We start from the raw sequence: 26,060 nt of genomic DNA, 5'->3' as shown, positions 1-26,060 counted from the left end.
CAAGATGTGGGCAGGACATTACAAGAGCTGAGCATGATGGCACACACCTATAATCCCAGCAGCTCAGGAGGTTCAGACAGGGGAATTGCAAGTTCAAAGACAGCTTCAGCAATTTAGCAAATCCCTAAGCAACTTGGTGAGACCCTGTCTCTAAGTAAAAAATGAAAAGGGCTGGGGATGTGGCTCAGTGGCAAAGTGGTGAAGGCATTCATCCGCTGTCTGACAGGGTCACAATGTGGGGGATGCTGCGCCAGGGCCACACCATCTGGAAACTGGAACCATGGGGAATGTTAAGTGTTTTGTTTATGATACTCATGATAATAGGATAATAGGGCATACATCAATCAATAATGAAAGTATGTGTTGCCTGAGATTGCAGGAAAATTCCCAGAATGAGATTAAGGATACAATTAAGACATGCCCCAAGGTGTGTTTCAGTGTCGCTCAGGATACAAAAAAAATAGTGTTATTCCTCAAGAAATTCATGGGAAAAAGATCGCAAATCGAGGTTCCTGAGAAAAGCTTAACAATTTCTACTAAGCCCTCCCCGCCGTTCTAAAGCCACAACCTGTGCAACATACATTCCCCCCACTAACAGACCCTCCTTTGCCTTACACAGGAATTCATGATGAGAATTGGAAACACATAGTTAATATAAATGACAAATGGATTGAGGTGCAAAGCCTGCCCTTTAGTTAAAGATTACAAAGATATAAGAATTGGTGTGGACCAAGGATCAAGGAAACTCTTTAAGAAAACAGTTAAATAGGTCATATAAAAAAAGGAAATTATCTTGGAAATTAAAAGCAGAATAATGTAAAATGAATATAGTTATATTTTAGAGGCACTTCAGAGTAGTAGGCTTTTAAGTAATAGACTTTCACTATTTAAAGTGTGTCTTACTGGGACTTTAGTTTAGAGGTAAGAAAACTTACCAATAATCATAGGTATGCTTTAAAGTTAAAGGTTGATGAAATAATAATAGGTAGGTTTTAAAGTTAAAAGTTAATAATAGGTCCGGAGACATGCAGTCTAGTTGCGTAGTCTAACACCTAGTGATTGAGGTGAAAATTGTAAAAGCTTAATCATGATTGGCTAAGGTTATAGGAAAATATTTTAAACAATGTACTCAGTATCTTAGGTAATTAATATATGCCAGAAAAGACCATAACTCTTAAAAATCATATAAATCAAATGAGCTTTGGGCTTTGAAGCTATCCATTATCTACCTGAAAAAACACACCTGTAAAAAAGGTATAAAAATAAAGGTCCCTCTAGGGGCAGCAGAGTTTTTCTGGAGGCTGCTGGTAACTTGCAACCTATCATCCCATCTCTTCTTCTTTTGCTGATGCCACTCCTCCTTCAGGACCTCTGGATCCCTGCCAGGGCTGGACCCCTGCAGTAAAGTGTCCCTGGGTTCAATCCCTAGTACAAATATATACAAGTACAAACATCACAAGAGGAATTCTGGGGAAGAATTCTATTGGACCCATTGAGGAGATTAAGGATGTTTCTGTAGAAGAAAAGGCCTAAAAATGTTGTATTAGAGTTTCACACGATGAAGAGTTTTCCACTGGAAGTGGTAGGGTATATTTTACTGTTTTCCAGAGGTACCATTTTTTTGAGGAGAAAAAGGATTCATAGATCTTAAGGATCTATTAAAGACATAAGCCATCCACCCAGGAGACAGACAGACAGACAGACAGACACAGACACACACACACACACACACACGCACACACTTCACATATTGTTTTAGATTGTTCTAAACCAGATTAAGAATTTTTAGCTCAGAAGTTAAAAGGACCCAGGTTTCATTTAATAGAAGAAAGAATTTTCCCCTGGACCTCTGAAGCAATACTCTTGATCAGGGAAACTAACAAAAGAATTCTTATGTGCAGAGGGAGTGGGGGCATCTGGAGCTGGTAATCTGAAAGGCTCTTTCCAATTCTAGGATTCCCTAGTCGAAAATGAATTTCTAAATAATTTCACAATATTAAAATAAACATGTAAAATAATACTTGTTATTGCCATTATTGTGAAAAATTTATATACCAACAATGCCCGTTACACTCTATTAATCAAAGTAGGATCAAAATAAAGACCATCCAGGCATCAATATAACATACTAGATGTATCTGAAAATGGTTTTATTCATTATAACTATAGTAGCAATGGATACCTAAGTTATTTCTTGCAGTAAAAGATCTTTCTTTCCAAGTTGCTTTTGAAAAATTCTGATTCACAAAAGGCATGGCAGCAGAGGTACACACACAGCATTTGCAACAGAAGCTCTTACTTTATATTTGGTTATACACTCTTTTCTAAGCAGCTAGTATAGGTCATCACTATAGACCATACCTATGAGTAATCTTACTGGCTGCAGGACAGAATTTGTTTGTTTTTTGAGGATCTATGTTCTAAGTGACACACTGCTGTCTACACTTAAGAGCCTTTACACATTAACCAGAAGGAAAGTGTGTTTCAATTTCAGGTCTACTCTCATAGGGAAGGAAACAAATCAAAGTAGTTGATAGCAATGCATATGTCTTTAAAACTCAGGTTCTCAGAAATCCTAAGTAGGTAAAGTTTCCTGCTATTTTTCTGAGAAAGTATTCCCTGGATTTTACTTGAATTTCTTCTATTTAAATTCTTACCACTAGTTCTGCCAGTAATCTTGAAAGAGCTCCAACCCTGAAATAATTACAGTCACATTATACTCAAAATTATTTCAGTGTTTCTTACCTACAATCATATTAAACTATAATGAGGTTTTATAAGTGTCTGTTGCCCACACACAGTGCTGCTGCTTGGAAATGATTTTCATAATAAGTAAATGTCCAAAAGAGCCATGAGCCTCAAGGAGAAGCTATGCATATGTACATGTATTGTGTGGAGGGAGAGCAGATGTGAGTATGCTAATGATTCATAAATGGAATCTTAGTGATAGATGTTATTTACTTAAAGGCCCCAACTTTATTGTTTTTCTACTGGGACAGAGAGTTAAGGTATTATTGCATCCTTTTGTTATTCCGCATTTTCCAATTCCCCCTGCTTTGAAAGTCCCATTCAAATCTTTCAAAATGGAAGAACAAATTTACCATCAATGACAGACTCCAAGTGATATGGAGAGTTCATTATTTTTCAAGATCAAGTAAGAACCTTCCAGGAAAAGATTAATGACAATGGACCCACTTTTAATGGAAAGGATTGTCAAATTCCATTGAAATCTGTCATATCTTTTTCTTAGCTCTCAACAAAAGAAAAGCCATCTAGACATTAAGGAGCCACAGAGAATTTCAGAGGTTAATTTTGAGTTATACTTTCTATCTCCTTTGGCTGTAAATATAGCTGATGAGAATTATTTAAGGTTAGTGGTTTCCAAACTTTAGTGTGTGGCAGAACATTGAGAAGACTTATCAAACACAGCCCTGTCACTCAGCGGGTCTGAGGTGGGGCCTAGCAAGTTACTAGGCGAGCCTCTGCTGCTGATCCAAGGAAGGAGACCCTGAAACACACCGGTTGCAGCATCATGTTCCTTTTTTAATTCAAACCTTCACAATGGGGGTTCTTGAGCCAAAGTCTAGATGAGAACCTAAAATACTTTTTGTGGCTTCAGAATCCCCATGAACCCATCTTTCTTGAACTATACTGTGGAAAATATTAGTAAAGAATGAAACTCTCTTCTGCAAGAAGAAATCAAGCTGTTTCTTGAGTCCATCCCCACCATCTTTAAACCTTTTACTAAGTCTTTAGAGTAAAATTCAAAAGGAAAATGTTCTCTAAAGCTTATTTGGAAGGGGTGGCTCAATTGGAAAGAAGATTGGCATACTCACCAGAGAGGAAATATACCCAGTCGTGTGGTGATAAAAACCATGGCAAACATAACAAACAGGAGGTCACACATTTTCTGAAACTTGGCATAATTTGCCATTTTGGCAGCCTATAAAAGGAAGGAATGTAACATATTAATTTAGTTAAGCTGATAAATAAAATTTCTTTTACTATGCATGAGTTCTCTATAAGATAGAGTTTACCAGATGCATAAAATTGCCTGCTACTTTAAAATGTCATGCATCAAACATCAGTATTTATAAATTACTCATAAGTCGAATGAAATGCAGCATTAGCCATAAGTAGAACTACCGACTGTCACAGATTTAATAAAATATTCAGCAACCTGAAAAATTCAATTATATGGTTGATTTCAGGAAAACAGACAGGAAAAATAAGAAACTTTTGTATTATAGATGATATTAGCAAGCCAGAGAACCAAAACAGAAATTTGGCATAATAGATCAAAATAGAAAGTGCTAGATAAACCTTTACTGAGTCCCAAATACTGAGATCACAAACTTAATACAGAATATATGGAACTTTGCTGCATTATTCTCTCTTTCTCTTTAGAATTATGGGTTTTCTTTAAATTGGCAGAGGAACTTCTCTAGGGAGACAATATCCTTGTTTATTTTCACTAACTTAAAAATGAAGAAAGGGTCAAGGTCATGGTATTTCATCTAATCCATTTAGATCGAATTTGCAAAGTTACTTTCCTGGGTCACTTTCTAGATGAAAGTCAAGAATGTTCAAAGCATCTATGAGAAGTATTCAAATAATTTGGGGTAGTGATTTAAGTGACCACATTTTTAATAAATATTTTGTTTTAGTTGTAGTTGGACACAATACCTTTATTTTATTTTTATGTGATGCTGAGGATTAAACCCAGTGCCCTGAATATGCTAGGTGAGCACTCTACCACTGAGCCACAACCCCAGCCCCCACATTTTTATATTATAAACTTATCTGATGAATCACATCCTATTATCTTACTTTTTTGTCACATCCATATCCCCTTTTCACATTTTTTTTTTTTTTGAGACAGGATCTTGCTAAGTTACCGAAGTCCTCACTAAGTTGCTAAGGCTGGTCTCAAACTTGTGATCCTCCTGCCTTAGCCTTTTGAGTGGTATTGTGTCTAGGCATGCACCACCACTCCCAGTTCACCATTAATTTTTTAAGATGATTCTAAATAAGAAAGATGAGGCTGAAAACATTTTGTTTGATCATTTATTTTTACATTTTTATATAGATTTTACATCAACTACACAGTTATAAAATGAAGATGTCTTCGGCATTCAATAACCTTATTTTCTACTTCTTAAAAATTAAATTGGCTAAGTCACACTTGAAAAGATTGTTGGCAGTATCTTCAGAATTTATAATTTAATAGTTTTAAGTAAAGTACAAAACTATAAAATAAATATATTCCGAAGAGGAAGTGAGTGGCACCCAGGATTATAAGCTTTTAATTTCATGCATACTTTGGGTATAGCACCACAATGGTGTTAAAATAAAAAGTATCATCTGCCTGTTTCTGGATAGGTAAATCATCTAATTTTCCCTTTATATTAATCTACCCATATTTTATAAATAAGCAATAACATCAACTTTTCAGAAATGTCTAGGCCATAAATCCCATTTTGAAGATCTCATTAATTGGGTCTCCTCAAACATGATTTATAATGTCAAAAAGGACGCAGGTGATAAAACACATTTTCTTTCAAGCCACATGATTGGGATTCCTGGATTCATTTTCTTTGTTAGATAAAAGGGTAGATGAAAGGGTTTGGGGTTGTAGCTCAGTGGTAGAGCGCTTGCCCAGCACGTGTGAGGCACTGGGTTTGATCCTCATCACCACATTAAAATAAATAAATAAAAATAAAGGTACTGTGTCCAACTACAACTAAAAAATATTTTTATAAAAAGGGTAGGAGACAATTCAACTAAGATTTTCTCAGTCACGGCTCTACTAAGCTGGTGATTTTCAGAGGAGTTGAAGTTGGCTGATTATATAGAATTGATTTCAAAAACTGTAGGCTACTGAATAAATTGTGATTTCTAAACATACATATGATTTAACCAAATGATAATTGATGTTCAGGGGATTACCCTCAAGCTAAATATATTTCTCTTTTTGAAAAATATGTCGAATAGAGTTTAGCTTGAATTACTTAAAATCATAGCACCAGGTTTTCATCTGACTTATCCATTATAGGACTATTTTTCAAACTATTAAAGGCACCAGAGTTTTTAATAAAATGCCATATATACATGACCTTAACTAATGCCTTTACAGTAGATTCAATTTTATAGAACTTATGCTTATATTGCAAAAATTGATCACTGAAGATACTTCTCTGTTCACAGTAATAACAAATGCTTAAAAGTTGGCAAAACTGTGGAGTCAACAGGAATAACAAAATCAGAATACAGATTATAAGATCCATTTCTACATAGAATTTGTACTCTCGCAAGTTATTTTTGACCAATTATATAAAATTGCTTAATATAAAGTGAAGACCTTTATTTAATTATATAACATTATGCAGTGTGATTCTTAAAAGTAGTAAATTATTTATACAGTTTCTATATATATTTGCAATTCATATATGCTTTTCATTCTAAAAACACAAAGATAATATGTACAGTGACAACAAAAACTAATCTACTTAATTTTATTGAGAAGTAAAGTTCCCATTAATGACTACACTTAATTATATAAAAATTTAAAATAAACCAGTATGAAACTTACAGTACAATTAAAACCTATTAAAATAATGACTTCCCTATTATAAAGTCAGTCTCAATGTGGAATAGTAAGTTTTCATCAGCATATTAATAAGGAATCATTATAATTAGTATAAACATTTATATACTAATTTCAAGTCTCATTTTCAGCAGTTTAACCTACAAAACCCCTGTAGTTTGAAAGCACCATCTAGTACAACACAGGAGACCTGATGATCTGGGAAAGTTCAGGAGTCCTGGATTTTGAATTCTTAAGAATGAAGGAAAATTTTTACCTCTAGAAGAGCATCAGCTGAGTCGTGAAGACAAAGGACCAGGGTCCCTACTCGGGCCATATTATTGACGTAAGAAAAGGTAATCAGTAAAACAGATACGAAGTGGTGCAGGAACATGATGCCAAAGTCCTTGAGGAAAGAGAAAGCACAGCCATGTTAGGGTTTCTCAACATTACAGCTTTTCCATTACAGTTTTTCAGCCACTAAAACAATACTTACTGAGAACCTTTACAGGCCTGGCTCTGGAGAATACTAAAATGAACCAGATAAAACACACCAGCCCTCTGGGAGCCCAGTGGGAGAGAAATATAGACCAGCAACTATGGGGAATGTGATCAACTCCAGGATAAAAGTCAGATAATGAAGCATGTTTTGTACTAACTGGAAGAATGTGTAATGATGGGAGAAATCACCACAGGATTTCAAGCAAAGAAGGGCAGGCACTATTTGGACCTGAAATTTACTATGTTTTCAATAAGTGTTTCCACCAGGCCCATGTGTTAAAGGTTTAGATCACAGTCCATGGTGCTACAGGGAGGTGGTAGAATGTTTAAGAGGTAGAGCCTAGAGGGAGGAAGTTATCAAGGGTGTACTCTTGAGGGGGATAATGACTACTTCTTATCTCTCTTTTTCAATCCCTGGCTGCTATGAGGTAACAGCTTCCTCCACTACACACCCCCACCATGTGGTACTGCTTTGCCACAGGCCTAAAAGCACCGGACCAGCCAATGATGAACTGAAATCTCTGAATCCATAAGCTAAAACAAAACTTTCCTCCTTACAAGTTTATTTATTTTGAGTATTTTGTCATAGTAACAGCTGACTAACACAAACTCTAAGATCTTTGGGGGCAGAGTTACAGGTCCAATAAACCATTTCTCTGACTACTAGTGGTTGCAGCTTATGAAGGTTGTATTTCTGATCAGCAGGTTGAATCTTTGAAGAGACAGCTGGCTGAGGTCCAAGGACAAGGGCATTGCATGGTTCTCAGACTTACTCTGTTGGCTACAGAAGGCCTGATAAGGCACATAGTAATGACTAAAGTGGTGCTTTGGTCTGAATGCTTATGTCTCCCCCTGATAAAATTCATATGTTAGAACTCTAATGTCCAAGGTCATAATATTAGGAAGTATGGCCTTTGGGGGTGATTAGGTCATAGGGCTAGAACTCTCATGAATGGGATTAATATCTCTATAAAAAGAGGCCCCAGAAAGTTGCTTCATCCCTTCCATCATGTAAGAACAGAGCTAGAATGTGCCACCTATGAATCAAGAAATAGGCCCTCATCAGAAAATGTGTCTGCTAGTGCTTTGAACTTGAACTTTTTAGCCTCCAGAACATGTGAATAAATTCCTGTTGTTTAAAGCTGCACATTCAATGGAATTATATTATAGAAGCCTAAACAGTTTAGGACAAGTAGTGATTGTTTTTGTTATCTCCTTGGGTTCTTGGAACATGCATCTCAATTTAGCATCCTTCCCCTAGCCTATGCCTATTGGGAATCTGAAATAAGAATCTGTTGGCTTTTCTGATGGGTACTACCCAAGAAAGCCCTGAATTTTCACACTGTTCATATCATTTTAAAAAATAATTTGACAAAATTAATAGTAAATCAACCATCCAGATTTTAGACAGCTTCAAAGGATCAGCTTCTGAAAAAGATTATCTTTGATATTATTTCCTGACCATCTGGACATGGTTATGACATGGAACTTCTACTGCTTTTAAATATAGTCTCACTTACTGATATTTATCCTAATCTACATTTGGGCCAGAGTAAACTTTAATTTCTCTGCACCTTAAGTGTCATGATTTGTCCCAATGTTGTTCTACTTGAAGTCTTTCAGGAGGAGGACTACAGCCCTAGAGACCTTTCATCCAGAGACAACTAAATTAGCCACAATGAAAAGCTTATTGCGAAACTGAACTATGCACAAATCTTGGTCAAGAAAAATTGCAACACATAGGCTAAATCTGTGAGAACCATTCTTAAGTTTCTATCCTTGGAAGTCAATATTCACTTGGCCATTTATTAACTAAAAATATTTATTTATTCTTACTATGTTCTCACTATATTCTATTTTAAGCTTTGGGCAGGAGATAAATAAGTACAGTAGACAAAGATTTCTGCCCTTGTGGAGCTCATATATTTTAGTTGAAGAAAACAGACAACAAATATAATAAAGTAAATGGCCTTTTAATACTGGATGGTAAAAAGTGATCCTGGGGAAAAAATAATCATCGTAAAGGTGTGTGTGGGTAGGCAGTCCTGGTTGCTGGGGGAAGTGACCTGCAATAATAGTGGGGTAAATAGTAAATAGTGGGGTCAGCATAGACCTCTAAGAAGATGGGGGAGCTAACCATACAGACAGAAAGGGAGAAAATGTTCCAGGCAGAGAAAACAAACAAGATGAAGGATCAACCCAGCACCCTCTCTCTACCCTGACCTGTTCACAGAATAGCATGGAGGTCAGTGGGACTTAAGTAGTGAGAGGGACAGAGGCAACATTACAGCTTTATTTTTTCTCTAGCTTCTTTCTGTTACCAGTGTCTTAAAAAGACATTTAACTTTGATGAATAGAAAAAACAAAACAAAAAAAAACCACTCCACTATTTAATCCCTGGCATATAACTATTTTAGTTATGTCTGTATTCACAGATGAACTGGGAGGTTAAAAGATCAAAACTGAAATTATCTCTGGAGCTTCTAAGACAATTTTATTTACAAGTGCTACAAGGCACTCACAAATATCCACATTCCCAGTTGTCAATGTAAAGAAGAAAGGCTAAGTTTTTATTCTTACAGATGTCTCCACATGCTCCTTGTCTGGACATTCCTTTGGAACCATTCTTGAGCTTGTTCTGAGGATAAGCGTGGGCAACAGCCCTCAGGCTGGTAGACGTCCAGCCAGGCTACCTTGACCTTTTTCTGATTTATATTGGCACTAACAACTAGGTCAGGTGTGATTGTCAGTTCCTTGCAGATTCAAGTTAATCTTTTGCCCTGGGAGAACATGGAGGTCCTGAGGTATCTCCTTTTTGTCTAAGCTGCCTTATTCTTTCTCTTTGTAGCCATTTCACTCTGTGGCTTCTGCCCCAGTCTCTGGTTTATGGGGTGAAAGGGCCACTTTCTTCAGGTCTGACTTACTTATCCTGGCCCTACAGTCACCTTTTCTACAACTCAGGTATCTGTTGTCTAGTTGAATTAAACAATTATTTTTTGTTTTGTTTGTCTGTAGTTAGGGTAATTTCTAGTTCAAATCATAAAGTTCAAGAATGTTAAAAACCAGGGCCTTATTGACATGACTACACTTCTGAAGAATATTTGCAGCTTATTTGCTCAATTTAGCTCTATTTTGCATAAGAGTCAACTTGTAATCCAGGCTCCAACTCACTGATTTTGTCATTTTTGTAAGGGCATCCATTTCCTCATCTGTGCAATGAAGAGATTGAATTAGGTTATTTTAAGGTTGTCAATTCTATAATCTAGGCTTGGGAATACAGCCACAAAATAACATTTTGCAGCTTTCAACCTACTCATTTCATACCTGTGTAAAAGAGAGGGAGAGGGCGTGCACACAAGACCAAGAGCAGGCACACACATCCTCCATGCATCAGCTCAATAGCTGTTAAAGTCACTTTAGGTTAGGGTTGAAAAGTCAGCTTCAACAACTTGAATTGTTTAAATGGTTCTTTTGTGTGCACTTTTTTTAAAAAAAATATTTTTAGTCATAGATGGACACAATATCTTTATTTTATTTATTTATTTTATGTGGTGCTGAGGATCAAACTCAGTACCTCACCCATGCAAGGCAAGCCCTCTACCACTAAGCCACAACCCTAGCCTTCTGTGTGCACTTTGGTGAATATGTCCAGGGGTTTTCTTCCTGGAAAGTACCTAACATTTATGGGTAAACATACATAGTGGTTCCCTAAATGAGGTTAGAGAATTTAGAAAATGAAATGCCATTATAGTCTTATTTTCAATGAACCTTATCTCCACACTAGTTGTGTTGTGCTGATGGTACATTCATGGTAGATGCCACTGTCAGGAGAATAGTCTTTCTTGCCTCAGCAATACTAAGTGTCCACAACAGAACTGAGTATTGCAAATTCATATCATCTGTTGACCTACCACCTGGTCCTTCCTGTAGAACCACATTTACATCAGTTCTCCACTTACTGGCAGATGAGAAACGATGACAGCACTCTGAGTCTATGGCAGTTGTTAGATACTTCTGAAATTCTGACATTTTTTGGTACTATCTGGGGCTTTCCAAAATCATTACAGTAGATAATACCAAAGTGCCTTAGGCATACAATAAGAATCACACTGATGTTTTCCACTGGAAGATGAAATCTATTCTCTCCAGGCTATGGTTCATTAGGGTCCATCATCTGGAGAACTGTGTTCTACCAGACAATAGCTGCTTCAAAACAATGGCTCAATTAAAATAGAGCTAACCTCTCAACTGATATTTTATAACTTTCCTAAATACAATTAAATTAAAACATACAGTGTTTAATTCAATGGTTCAGTTAACTTATATTTGCTCGTGCTTAAAACAGAATTTGAGGTCTAACCAGCTGAGAACCTAAGCAGAGCAATGCTCTCCAATTTCCCATTATTCAGCCTTCAATGATTGCTCATGGCTCACTGAAAAGAGGTTTTTTAAAAAATAAATGAATAAATATAAATTGATTAAAACATGGAGGATTAGGATCATTTTATAATTAAGTTTCCTAATTCATATCTGATAGAAATGTCAATAGTAACACAATGCCCTTGATTATAGCAAGGCTCCTTTAAAAACCAAAGTCTTGTTTTTCAGACAAAGTTTGCATTATAAAGAAGATTTTTGCATATACTTCTGCTGGTCCTAGAAAGTGTTTTTATTACTGTGAGGTTCCATTATGCCCATAGCAGAAGACTGATTTTCATTACAGTCATATCTGCATAAATATGAAAAAAGCAGGAATAATTGATTTGGTCTTTTACATTTCTGTTTCAGAAAACTTTAGATACAATGAAATACCTTTCATATAACCATCCAGTCATTTTATATGTGTTACTCACAACCTTCTACCCTGACACATTGGCACTGAATGTGGTCCAAATGGCAGTTTTTAAACAAATTGTCAATTTGGATTTTATCAATGCAAGGTAGAAGACTTCCATCCTCATATTTGTAACTGCTGAAAGTGATCAGCGCATATGCAGACACAGGCCTGGCTGAAAGCATATCAGCATTTTAGGTTGAAAATGTTTTCCTGCATTTCTGTAGCAGGAATTAAGCGAAGAGGTTGCTATTTTTTTTTTTTTTTGGCCCTCAAATTCATGATTGATCCCTAAGTCTTTATTCTGGTCCCTGCTTCTGTGTTATCCCAAATTCCTTCTCCTTTGCCAAGTTGTTTCTGGGTGTGTTCACAATCAGCATCAAAGCCTCCTTCTGTTATCTGCCAGGTGTTCACCTGGCCATCAACCCCAGTTTCCATGGTTGCTCCTATGCTAATTATTAGAAATGGGAGAGAAAAAAAAAATCAGATGTGGTTTTAATTCAAACTCAGAAAAAGTTTGAAATAAAAGAATTCAAGGGTGAGCCATCCATTTTAATACCAAAACCTGGTAAGACTGGGCCATTATTTTCCTTATTATACTTCCTAACAGAATTTTAGGAAATCTAGAATGGTTGCTTAGTCTGTTCAGTATGGCTTCCAGGCCACAAACTCCTAGGCACAAGTAAAAGTCCAGCTCTTAGGGCTCCATCCCCAACAGTTAAAAGGAGAATTGACACCTTTAATTCTGGTCTTCCAGGGGACTTTTAGCACAATAAAATAGCACCAAAGGGCTGTAGGGATCAGTCTCTCATTAAGGTATAGGTATGAGCTTCTATAGATATGCTCCCAAGCTGTGGAGAGACTTTGAGATCCAGATCTGCCTAGGAGGCACCACAAATTCATCTGGATATACATGCCTTCATGAAAACAAAATTTACCCATTCCTCATTAAAAAAATACACACTTTAAGGGAAGATGGCGGCGAGGGGAGTGCATTACCCCCGTGTGCTGCTTCACTGTGTGGGAGTATGACAAGTCAGGACGGCTAAAGGATATCTTGTTAGGAATTTCCAGCAATAGTGGGGTGCGCCGGAACTTGGAGGAAGGATTTCCATCGCACGAGGATCGGCTACGGGGACTCAAACGCGAGAGGTTTGTCGCAAGGAGGGTAAAACTGCTTATTCAGCAAATCGCCCCGCGGCTAGAGTCTGCAACGCGCGCTGGGATAGAGACGCAGGGTTACAGTGCTGCAGTTTCTGCCAGCCGCGCAAGCACCGCACTCAGGGCTGAATTCTGGGTTAGAGATGGGGGAAGGAAGCGGTCCATCTCGGTTCTCCACACCGGTCAGACCACAGAGGAGGCCAGCAGCCACCATGTTGGTAAACTGACGTCACCATACCTGTTTTTGACTGACCGCAGCTCATTCAGCCATAGAACAGGTAATTTCAGGCTGCAATTCGCCTGCGGCTTGCAGACAGATTGCTAGGGTTCAGCGCCTGGGTGCTTCTTAAAATCTGATCTTATCGGAGTGAACACCGAGCGCGGGGCGGCCGAGTTCCGGCTCCCAGAACCGTCCTGGAACCGCCCTGGCTCAGGGCTGCGGAGCCTGCGGAGGCTGCTTCTTGGACCCTGCTACTATCAGAGCAAACATCAAGCACTAAGAAGCCGAATTCCGGCTCCCGGAACTGAGCCCGCGGGGACTGCTTCTTGGAGCTTACACTTATAGGAGCTTACACCGAGCACGGAGCGGCCGAGTTCCGGCTCCCGGAACCGTCCCGGAACCGCCCTGGCTCAGGGCTGTGGAGCCTGCGGAGGCTGCTTCTTGGACCCTGCTACTATCAGAGCAAACACCAAGCACTAAGCAGCCAAATTCCGGCTCCCGGAACTGAGCCCATGGGGACTGCTTCTTGGAGCTTACACTTATAGGAGCTTACACCAAGCACGGAGCGGCCGAGTTCCAGCTCCCGGAACTTCCCTGGACCGGGGCTAGGAGCCCGCGGAAACTGCGTCTCGGTCCGGGTCCTGCTGAGGGCCGGTCAGGACTCGCCCGTTGCTTGGGTTGCCCGGCAAGGGGAACGAAATGCTGCCATTCGCATAGGATACCAACATGGCAGAGATCTGATGTCAGCAGAAAGCAGTGGAGGAGAGATCTTCATCAATACCAGCGGTGACATAAGCAGTTGGTCTCCTGGTAAGGGGGGTGAGGCTCAGTCACCCGAGTCTCCTCAATTTGTCCTCGAGCCAGAGGGAAGGAGCCGGGCTGCGACCAGCCCCCGGAGCAGGCCCAGCGGCTCGCCAGCGTGGTGACCGCGTGATCCCAATTGGAGAGGGGGCGGAGCAGAGCCGCCACCCACACCCGCCAGGTGGGCAGACCCACGACCCAGTAGTACATGGGCGTGGTAGGAGGGGCAGGGCAGAGCCGCCCTTCGCGCTTGCAAGGTAAACAGACCTGTGACAGCCTGGCGGGTCAGGCCCAGTGGCCTGCCAGTGTGGTACACACATCATCCCAACTCGAGTAGGGGCAGAGCAGATCCTTCTCCCACGCCCGGATCAGGCCCTGCCGGTGTGGTGGTCACGTGACCCCAATTGGAGTGGGGGCGGAGCGGAACCGCCACCCGTGCCCGCAGGGTGAGCAGACCAGTGATCAACCTGCAGATCAGGCCCAGGGGTCCGCAGGTGTGGTAGGAGGGGCAGGGCAGATCCGCCGCCCGCGCCTTCAAGGTAGGCAGACCTACAACAGACTGGCGGATCAGGCCCAGGAGCCTGCCGGCGTGGTACAAACACCACCCTAATTGGAGTAGTGACAGAGCAGAGTCGCCTCCCTTGCCAGGAACAGGCCCAGCGTCCTGCAGGCGGGGTAGTCACGACACCCCAATTGGAGTAGGGGCAGAGCAGAGCCTCCACCCGTGCCCGAAAGGTGGGCAGATCTGCGACCGACCAGCGGGACAGGCCCAGTGGCCTGCTGGTACGACAGACACGACACCCCATTTGGAGTAGGGGCAGAGTAGAGCTGCTGCCCGCGCCTGCAGGGTAGGCAAACCTGCAACCGACCGGCAGATCAGGCCCGGTGGCCTGCCGGCGTGGTACACTCGTCACCCCAATTGGAGTAGGGGCAGAACAGAGCCGCCACCAGCTCCCAGAACAGGCCCAGTGACCTGCTGGCGTGGTAGCCACGACACCCCAATTGGAATAAGGAGAGAGCAGAGCCGCCGCCCGCACCTGCAGGAAAGATACGCAAGCAGTATGAAAAGACAAGGAAAGAAAGGACCACAAGCAATGCAGGTCAACGCAACTTTAGAAGAGGTAACAGCTGCAGCAGATGGAATGTCAGATAAAGAATTCAGGATATACATGCTTCAGATGATCTGGAGTATCAAGGAAGACATTAAACAGCAAAATCAGACAATGAAAGATCACTTCGACAACGAATTACGCAAACAAATCCAGGAAGCAAAGGATCAACTATACAGGGAGATAGAGGTTATAAAAAACAAGCAATCAGAAATCCTAGAAATGCAGGAAGCAATAAACCAACTTAAAAACTCAATGGAGAATACTACCAGCAGAGTAGAACACTTAGAAGATAGAACATCAGACAATGAAGACAAAGTATTTCAACTGGAAAAGAACATAGACAGCTCAGCGAGATTGTTAAGAAACCATGAGCAGAACATCCAACAAATTTGGGATAACATCAAGAGACCAAACTTAAAAGTCACTGGGATACAGAAAGGTACAGAGCTCCAAACCAAAGGAATGAGCAATCTGTTCAACGAAATAATACGAGAAAACTTCCCAGACTTGAAGAATGAGACAGAATCCCCAATCCTAGAAGCCTACAGGACGCCGAATGTGCAAAATCATAAGAGATCCACACCTAGACACATTATAATGAAGATGCCCAACATACAGAATAAGGAGAGAATTTTAAAAGCTACAAGAGAAAGAAAGCAGATTACATTTAGGGGTAAACCAATCAGGATAACAGCTGATATTTCAACACAGATTCTGAAAGCTAGAAGATCCTGGAAAAACATATTTCAAACACTGAAAGAAAATGGGTTCCAACCAAGAATTGTGTATCCAACGAAATTAAGCTTCAGGATGGAAGATGAAATTAAAACCTTCCACGATAAACAAAAGTTAAAAGAATTCGCAGCTAGAAAACCATCTCTTCAAAACATCCTCGGCAAAACATTACAGGAAGAGGAAATGGAAAATAACAATGAAAACCAACAGTGGGAGGTAGTACAGTAAAGGGGGGAAAAATAATCAAAGAGGAAAAACAAACCATGTTAAGTAACATAAATAAACAAATATGGCTGGAAGAACAATCCATATATCAATAATAACTCTAAATGTTAATGGCTTAAACTCACCAATTAAGAGACACAGGCTAGTAGAATGGATCAAAAAAAAAAAAAAGATCCAACAATATGCTGCCTACAGGAGACGCATTTGATAGGAAAAGACATACATAGGCTGAAGGTGAAAGGTTGGGAAAAATCATATCACTCATATGGACTTCGGAAACAAGCAGGCGTGTCCATACTCATATCAAATAAAATAGATTTCAAGCCAAAGTTAATCAAAAGAGATAAAGGGGGACACTACATACTGCTTAAGGGAACCATACACCAACAAGACATAACAATCATTAATATTTATGCCCCAAACAATGGTGCAGCTATGTTCGTCAAACAAACTCTTCTCAAGTTCAAGAGTCTAATAGACCACCACACCATAATCATGGGAGACTTCAACACACCTCTCTCGCCACTGGACAGATCTTCCAAACAAAAGTTGAATAAGGAAACTATAGGACTCAATAACACTATTAATAACCTAGACCTAATTGACATATATAGAGTATACCACCCAACATCAAGCAGTTACACTTTTTTCTCAGCAGCACATGGATCCTTCTCAAAAATAGATCATATATTATGTCACAGGGCAACTCTTAGACAATATAAAGGAGTAGAGATAATACCATGCATCTTATATGATCATAATGGAATGAAGCTGAAAATCAAGGATAAAAGAAGGAAGGAAAAAGCATACATCAATTGGAGAATGAACAATAGGTTACTGAATGATCAATGGGTTATAGAAGACATCAAGGAGGAAATTAAAAAATTCTTAGAGATAAATGAAAACACAGACACAACATATCGGAATCTATGGGACACATTGAAAGCAGTTCTAAGAGGAAAATTCATTGCTTGGAGTTCATTCCTTAAAAAAAGAAAAAAACCAACAAATAAATGATCTCATACTTCATCTCAAAATCCTTGAAAAAGAAGAGCAAAACAACAGCAAAAGAAGTAGAAGGCAAGAAATAATTAAAATCAGAGCTGAAATTAATGAAATCGAAACAAAAGAAACAATTGAAAAAATTGACAAAACTAAAAGTTGGTTCTTTGAAAAAATAAACAAAATCGACAGACCCTTAGCGATGCTAGCGAAGAGAAGAAGAGAGAGAACTCAAATTACTAGCATACGGGATGAAAAAGGCAATATCACAACAGACACTTCAGAAATACAGAAGATAATCAAAAACTATTTTGAATCCTTATACTCCAATAAATTAGAAGATAGTGAAGGCATAGATAAATTTCTTAAGTCATATGATCTGCCCAGATTGAGTCAGGAGGATACAGAAAACCTAAACAGACCAATATCAATTGAGGACATAGAAGAAACCATAAAAAGACTACCAACTAAGAAAAGCCCAGGTCCGGATGGGTATACAGCAGAATTTTACAAAACCTTTAAAGAAGAACTAATACCAATACTTTTCAAGCTACTTCAGGAAATAGAAAAGGAGGGAGAACTTCCAAATTCATTCTATGAGGCCAACATCACCCTGATACCTAAACCAGACAAAGACACTTCAAAGAAAGAAAACTACAGACCAATATCTCTAATGAACCTAGATGCAAAAATCCTCAATAAAATTCTAGCGAATCGGATACAAAAACATATCAAAAAAATTGTACACCATGATCAAGTAGGATTCATCCCTGGGATGCAAGGCTGGTTCAATATACGGAAATCAATAAATGTTATTCACCACATCAATAGACTTAAAAATAAGAACCTTATGATCATCTCGATAGATGCGGAAAAAGCATTCGACAAAGTACAGCATCCCTTTATGTTCAAAACTCTAGAAAAACTAGGGATAACAGGAACATACCTCAATATTGTAAAAGCAATCTATGCTAAGCCTCAGGCTAGCATCATTCTGAATGGAGAAAAACTGAAGGCATTCCCTCTAAAATCTGGAACAAGACAGGGATGCCCTCTCTCTCCACTTCTCTTCAACATAGTTCTCGAAACACTGGCTAGAGCAATTAGACAGACGAAAGAAATTAAAGGCATAAAAATAGGAAAAGAAGAACTTAAATTATCACTATTTGCAGATGATATGATTCTATACCTAGCAGACTCAAAAGGCTCTACAAAGAAACTATTAGAGCTAATAAATGAATTCAGCAAAGTGGCAGGATATAAAATCAACACACATAAATCAAAGGCATTCCTGTATATCAGCGACAAATCCTCTGAAATGGAAATGAGGACAACCACTCCATTCAAAATATCTTCAAAAAAAATAAAATACTTGGGAATCAACCTAACAAAAGGGGTGAAAGACTTATACAATGAAAACTACAGAACCCTAAAGAGAGAAATAGAAGAAGATCTTAGAAGATGGAAAAATATACCCTGTTCATGGATAGGCAGAACTAACATCATCAAAATGGCGATATTACCAAAAGTTCTCTATAGGTTTAATGCAATGCCAATCAAAATCCCAACAGCATTTCTTGTAGAAATAGAGAAAGCAATCATGAAATTCATATGGAAAAATAAAAGACCCAGAATAGCAAAAACAATGCTAAGCAAGAAGTGTGAATCAGGCGGTATAGCAATACCAGACTTCAAACTATACTACAGAGCAATAGTAACAAAAACAGCATGGTACTGGTACCAAAACAGGCGGGTGGACCAATGGTACAGAATAGAGGACACAGAAACCAATCCACAAAACTACAACTATCTTATATTTGATAAAGGGGCTAAAAGCATGCAATGGAGGAAGGATAGCATCTTCAACAAATGGTGCTGGGAAAACTGGAAATCCATATGCAACAAAATGAAACTGAATCCCTTTCTCTCGCCATGCACAAAAGTTAATTCAAAATGGATCAAGGAGCTTGATATCAAATCAGAGACACGCCGTCTGATAGAAGAAAAAGTTGGCTACGATCTACATTCGGTGGGGTCGGGCTCCAAATTCCTCAATAGGACACCCATAGCACAAAAGTTAATAACTAGAATCAACAAATGGGACTTACTCAAACTAAAAAGTTTTTTCTCAGCAAAAGAAACAATAAGAGAGGTAAATAGGGAGCCTACATCCTGGGAACAAATCTTTACTCCTCACACTTCAGATAGAGACCTAATATCCAGAATATACAAAGAACTCAAAAAATTAGACAATAAGAGAACAAACAACCCAATCAACAAATGGGCCAAGGACCTGAACAGACACTTCTCAGAGGAGGACATACAGTCAATCAACAAGTACATGAAAAAATGCTCAACATCTCTAGCTGTCAGAGAAATGCAAATCAAAACCACCCTAAGATACCATCTCACTCCAGTAAGATTGGCAGCCATTAGGAAGTCAAACAACAACAAGTGCTGGCGAGGATGTGGGGAAAAGGGTACACTTGTACATTGCTGGTGGGACTGCAGATTGGTGCAGCCAATTTGGAAAGCAGTATGGAGATTTCTTGGAAAGCTGGGAATGGAGCCACCATTTGACCCAGCTATTCCCCTTCTCGGTCTATTCCCTAAAGACCTAAAAAGAGCATGCTACAGGGACACTGCTACATCCATGTTCATAGCAGCACAGTTCACAATAGCAAGACTGTGGAACCAACCTAGATGCCCTTCAATAGACGAATGGATAAAAAAAATGTGGCATTTATACACAATGGAGTATTACTCTGCATTAAAAAATGACAAAATCATAGAATTTACAGGGAAATGGATGGCATTAGAGCAGATTATGCTAAGTGAAGCTAGCCAATCCCTAAAAAACAAATGCCAAATGTCTTCTTTGATATAAGGAAAGTAACTAAGAACAGAGTAGGGACGAAGAACAGGAGAAGAAGATTAACATTTAACAGGGATGAGAGGTGGGAGGGAAAGGGAGAGAGAAGGGAAATTGCACGGTAATGGAAGGAGACCCTCAGGGTTATACAGTGGAGGGGGTAGAGAGAGAGGAGGGGAGGGGAGGGGAGAGGTGGGGAGGGGGGAGGGTGGATGATGGGAAAGGCAGCGGAGCACAACAGACACTAGTATGGCAATTTGTAAATCAATGGATGTGTAACTGATGTGAATCTGCAATCTGTATATGGCGTGAAGGTGGGAGTTCATAACCCACTTGAATCAAAGTGTGGAATATGATATGTCAAGAAATTTGTAATGTTTTGAACAACCCACAATAAAAAATTAAAAAAAAAATACACACTTTAAACAAGAATTTTTTTCCCTAAATTATCATCTGCTAGATAAAGTATTCACAGTTTTATATAGTCTCTTTTGGGAGTAATCTTTCCAAGTGAAAAACATTTGTAAGTCTCCTTATAAAAGGAGTAAGACCACCAAGATTGTAATTGATGGCTAATTTAGATGGGCACAGATGGTGAAGAATATGAAATATTACTTAAGTGAAAAGCAAAGAAAAGGTTCTTCTCTCTCGGATTCAATGAAATGTATCACCTTCCTGATTTAATAAAATTTTATGCATATAAGTAAAACGTGTAATCTACCTCAAATGAATAGAAACCAGATTCTTAGGACCAGGTTAGCCATACAATAGATATTTAAACTTTCTAGGAAACAGAAGGACAGTACCAACGCTTAAAGCTGATTTAATTTTATGGTAAATGTAATAATAAAAGAAGTCCCTCAATCTTTTTTTTTAAATAGTTTTTCTCATTTAAGCCTTTAAAACACATAAGTGTTTGTATGACTTTTAACAGTTATAGATTCTTCTTACCAGAGATCAATAACATACAATTTTCCTTTCTCTTCACTTGGTATTTTGCAAACTAGGTGTTAGAAGCAGGATGGCTGGCTATGTAGGAAGTAAACTCAAGTATGTAAATTAGCAATGTACAAGGGAGGTGGCCACTTGAGTACCATCTCCATTCCAGAACAAATATAAACACACATGAAGATGGTGAAGATTTCAAACAAATGTTACACATACCAGGAATGACCATAGTTAGATAGCTTTTTCATTGAGCAATACGAAAATATAATAGATACATAACCTTTGGAGTTGGGTGCGTTAAGTTCTATTAACAGTGTGAATATAAAGAACCCTTCAAAAAAACAAAAACAAAACCCCTAAATAGAAAACTAATAAACCTTTTTTTTTTTTCTTTTTTTGGTCCCGGGGAATGAAATCAGGGGCACTCAACCATTGAGCCACATCCCCAGCCCTATTTTGTATTTTATTTAGAGACAAGATCTCACTGAGTTGCTAGTGCCTCACTAAGTTGATGAAGCTAGCTTTGAAATCACAATCCTCCTGCCTCAGCCTCCCAAACTGCTGGGATTATAGTCGTGTGCCACTGAGCCTGGCCAAAAACTAATAAATCTTAATATTAAAAAAAATAATGTTGTAAACTAAATAAATCACTAAAGAAAAAAAATATAGTGCCAGAAATTCATAACAGTATAATAAGCTCCTTCGCCTTGACTTCAGAATATTTCTAAAGTAACTAATTAGTAGCACAAGTTCTAAAGCTTTAACAATTTGGTTAAAACAAAATAAAACAAAGAAACAAGAGACTAAAAAAAATTGTATAGGTCTTGAGACAATGACTAAAATGAAGTATATTTAAGATGACTAAAGAAATCAGTTGATTCAGAGTTACCTCACTTTAAATAATTTGAGGAAACTCAAATCAAAAGAAAAATATCTTTCTTTTATTGAGCATTGTATGACATAAATTCTTGAGTATCTGAAGTCCACCATCTATCTGGTTGCTATGTTTTAACTGGCCTTGATATTGGCTAACCATAAAAAGAATTGGTTAAGTGGACCATTCAAAAAAGATATTTCAAATAAAATAAGACTTGAAAACTGAAGCCAGGTGTGGAAGTGCATGCCTGTAATCCCAGCTACTAGGGAGGCTGAGGCAGGAGAATCAAAGTTTGGGGCCAGACTGGGTAGCTTAATGAGAGCCTGTCTCAAAATAAAAGAACAACAACAACAATAAAGGCTGGGGATATGGCTCAGTAGAAGAGCACTTGCCCCAGCATGCTCAAGGACCTGGGTTCAATTCCCAGCACAGCAAAAACAAAACCGAACCAAATGAAACCCTTTAACTTAAATTCACTTTTATTCTCACATATAGCCTATGTATTATAGGGTAAATATCTGTGGCAAGATTTGTAAAAGAATGAAAAAAGTGTGACTTATTTGGGAAACGTTTGTTCAATTATAAAATACAGGAGTTCTGTCAGAAAAAAGTCAATTATTTCCTTCTCTTAAATTCAACCTATGAATTTAAATTAAAACCTCTTTCAAACTACATGTAGAATAAAATGTATTCCAACTCTTTTTCCAATAGATAAATGTTTTCTACCTCTAGACTAAATGGATACATATTTACATCCTTGAAGGAGATAACTGTCATGCATAGGTATCATTCTAATAACCATAAGAGCTAAGTACTTAATTGGTTAAAGATTTTTCAATTACTATGGTTATCATGAAAATGTTTTAAAAACATATACTGATGTGATTTTAGTATTTCTACCAGCCTTTCTTAAATCTGACATCCCCACTGTTCACCAAATGTGCACAAATGTCCACTTCAGAGAAGAAACAGGCAAAGGGCCAAATTTGTGTTTGTAAATAAAGTTTTATTGGAACACTCCCACCCCCCACTTTGTCTATGGCAGTGTTCTTGCTACAGTGGCAAAGTTGAACAGTTGTAACCATGAGTACAAGTCCCACTAGTTTAAAATACAATCTGGCCCTTAACAGAAAAGCTTTATGACCCCAGGGTTTCAGAGTCACATCAGAGGATATATTACAGGAAACTTAATCATGGTACCTGACATGTGGCAATTATGTAGTTTCATGGCCAACTTCATCACATTTTCTTCTGACAAAGGATGTATAAGAGATTTAAATTTCATGGCTATTCTGAAACCCATTAAATATTACCCTCAAAGTTCAAATAAATTATAAAGAGTTCTGGTAGGTATCACCATCAAAAGTCTCATGATCAACTACAACACTATGGTAATTTGAAAGGCAGAGAGTTTTTTCACTAACTTCTAAAAGCAAAAACTGATTGGATTCAATATTACTTTCTCTGCTGCTAAATGTGCCATTACTTTATGGCTTTTAGAAACAGATATAAATAAAATAGAGAACCATGGGGTAAGTAGTGTTTACCCAATTTTTCTCCTTTGCAATATTTATGGTCCCGTTTGAAGATCAAGAACTCATAATCTTGTCTACTGTAGGTTATTTAGTTAATATTTAACCTTTAATTGATTTTTTACCATGGAAAATGCTGCAATAAAAATTTATTTGTACAATAGTAAACGATATGATAGTGCCACCAATCACTTCTGGTGGGCCTGGCCAGAGCATGGTGCTTGATTTGCAATACTTCTGAATCATCCTTCATATTTTCCTTCTCTCCTATCAAATGCATGCTCTCCAAACACACTCTGCTTGCAAATAATGTAGCTATTTTAAATTATACATATTATATCATTTTTCTCATTTAACTTTAAGTCCTCAGAAGTTTCATACCATATAACCCTCATACTACATCATAGTAGCCTGGGGTCAAATGGACCTTCTGGGCTCTGTTCACTCCCACTGGCCTAGTCACACTAACCTGCACAGCTTTTAATGGGAAAGGTCACTTCTGAGACATTTAACCTGCATTCCATGTCAAAATGACAAGTGATATGGGGTTTAACAGACTTAACCTTCCATTTTTTTTGCAGTAATTCCTCGGGACAAAGGCATGGAACACCTTATGAGATCTAGAAAGCCCATCTGAGTGAAAACAGCCAGGAAGATCAGTAGGGGGCAGCCTGTGCTCAAAGAAAACAGAGCTACTGCAGGACACAAAAGCCATCATACTCACTTGAACTGCCAAGGTCTGGAGGCCTCAAATGACAATGGGCAATCAAGGACTCATTTTTTTGCTATAAATGGAAGATGGAAAAAGTCTTCTTCAGGTCACTTAGCTTGGGCTGGTGCCGCAAGTTGTCAGGAGGAGTTCAGAGGACTCTTATTATCCTCATCAGCCTAATCTTCCTCTTCCTTCAGCTGACGAGCTCCCCACCTCCATCTCCAACAAGAGCCCAGAACTCTAGCTGTAGAATTCACCGGAAGCTTCTTTTGCCTCCACACAGATCTCTGGCCACACATTTTCCCTAGCTGCAATGCCTGTGTTTTCTTTTCCTTCCTCCAAGCCCCATGACCCCTTGAGCACCTGGAAAACTCCTAACTACCCTTTATTTTGCCTACTAATTTTCATGCACCAAGGGCTCTGACACTGTAGTTTATTCTTAACACCAACATAAAGCAAGTACCAGGTTAACTACATCTTCTACGGAAACAGAGGCACAGAGACACTAAACAACTTTTCCAAAGTCACAGAGTGACAAAGGCTAGGGTTAGATCTGAATCCAGTTCTGCGTGACTCCACAGAGTTCAGGCTCCTAACTACCAAAGTTGCTACTTCTCAGAAACAAAATTATATGGAAAGATGACCCCAGGAAGGAGGCCGGCCGCACTTTGGAAAACACAAATAAATGAAAGTCTGATGACTAGAAAAAGAAGAGATGTGGGTCCAGAGTCAAGGTGCAAGGATTGGCCTTGAGGGGGAGAGGCACCTCTTAGGAGACCAAAGAGAAGCAGAGAAGGTTTGTTGGTATTTATGAGGACGAAAACAGAGGGAGTTCAGGATTCCAAGAGGACATTTAGAGCTATAAAATGTTAAATTTTTTTTTACCCCCAAGAACTCTGTGAAGACTGGAACTGAAGCTCACAGAGGCATATGAATAATGGAACCTCAAAGCTAAAAGGGAAATGCCCCAAGGGTCAGTGGCACCTCCCAAGAGAGTAGGACTCCTGAAGCCCTAGACTTAGGGACCCAGAGCTCTAGAAAAGCAGGCTGCTGGGTCCCAGCGTGTGGGTCCCTCTGTACTGCAGCAGTGCTGCTATCCTCTGCTGTACACTGGCTCCCGCCGTCCTGCACAGTGGGAACAGCAGTGTGTGACCAAGTGTGTGTCGGTGGTCAACTCCCTGGCTGTCAGATCTAATGGTGCTTATGAGCCTCTCTGGCAAGACACATGGATGTTTGCCAGAGTAAGCCATTATGGAAGGCAGCCTCTGAATCAAACCCTACAAAGTGTTCCATAAAATACATTTCTTCTCCAGATAATAGTGTTCTACTATTCTCCCACTAGCCTCCCCACAGCATGGATTGAGATGCTTTTGATCACAGATGGTAGCTTATTAAAATGCGCTGCCTCCTCTTCCCACTTAGATTCTGAAGGCCCGGTAGAGATAGAGAAATGGGATAGAGGCCGAGAGCCAGAACTGCCCACCTCAGAAGAAACCTAAGCTTATTCAAAGGCCCAACATTTCGACTCAGATCACAAGCAGACATGTGAAGGAGCAGCTTCGCACATCTGTGAAAGAGAGGTTAAGTGGCATGCTGACCTTGTGGGTAAGTAGAGCCCCAAGGTTACCCAGAGTCCTACCTCAGTCTCTACCTCACTCAGGATGGCCAATGTCACCTGCTGTGATGTTAGCTTTTCCAGCAGAGAAAGGACTTGCTGATACCATGTGAGGGTTAGTGGTTCTCACATATCTGGGTCTGTAGAAATACTTTATATTCTTAAAAATCATTGAAGACACCAAAGAGTATTTGTTTATGTGGGCCTATCAGTATTTACCATATGACATGTTAGAACTGAGAAACTAAATATTTAAAAACTTGTATTAATAAGAACAAATTTTATTATATGTCAACAAATATTTTTATGAAAGATAGCTATATTTTC

At 39.0% G+C, this 26,060-nt stretch overlaps 1 protein-coding gene across 2 annotated transcripts in view; it reads right to left on the bottom strand.

Moving 5' to 3' along the window:
* The window catches only part of Cers6 (ceramide synthase 6), a 298,174-nt gene that overhangs the window by 49,258 nt on the left and 222,856 nt on the right, over positions 1 to 26,060 (bottom strand). For both annotated transcript variants that reach the window (XM_058580155.1, XM_046447442.2), the window contains exons 7-8: positions 6,864 to 6,992; positions 3,837 to 3,943 (exon numbers count right to left, since the gene is read on the bottom strand). In XM_058580155.1, the coding sequence (XP_058436138.1) occupies positions 3,837 to 3,943; positions 6,864 to 6,992 (236 nt within the window). The remainder of the gene's footprint in view (positions 1 to 3,836; positions 3,944 to 6,863; positions 6,993 to 26,060) is intronic.

Source organism: Marmota monax, unplaced genomic scaffold, assembly GCF_021218885.2.
Source record: "Marmota monax isolate L192 unplaced genomic scaffold, Marmota_monax_Labrador192_F-V1.1 WCK01_AAM20220418_F8-fsc00007, whole genome shotgun sequence".
NCBI lineage: Eukaryota > Metazoa > Chordata > Mammalia > Rodentia > Sciuridae > Marmota > Marmota monax.
This window is presented reverse-complemented; position numbering and strand designations above follow the sequence as displayed.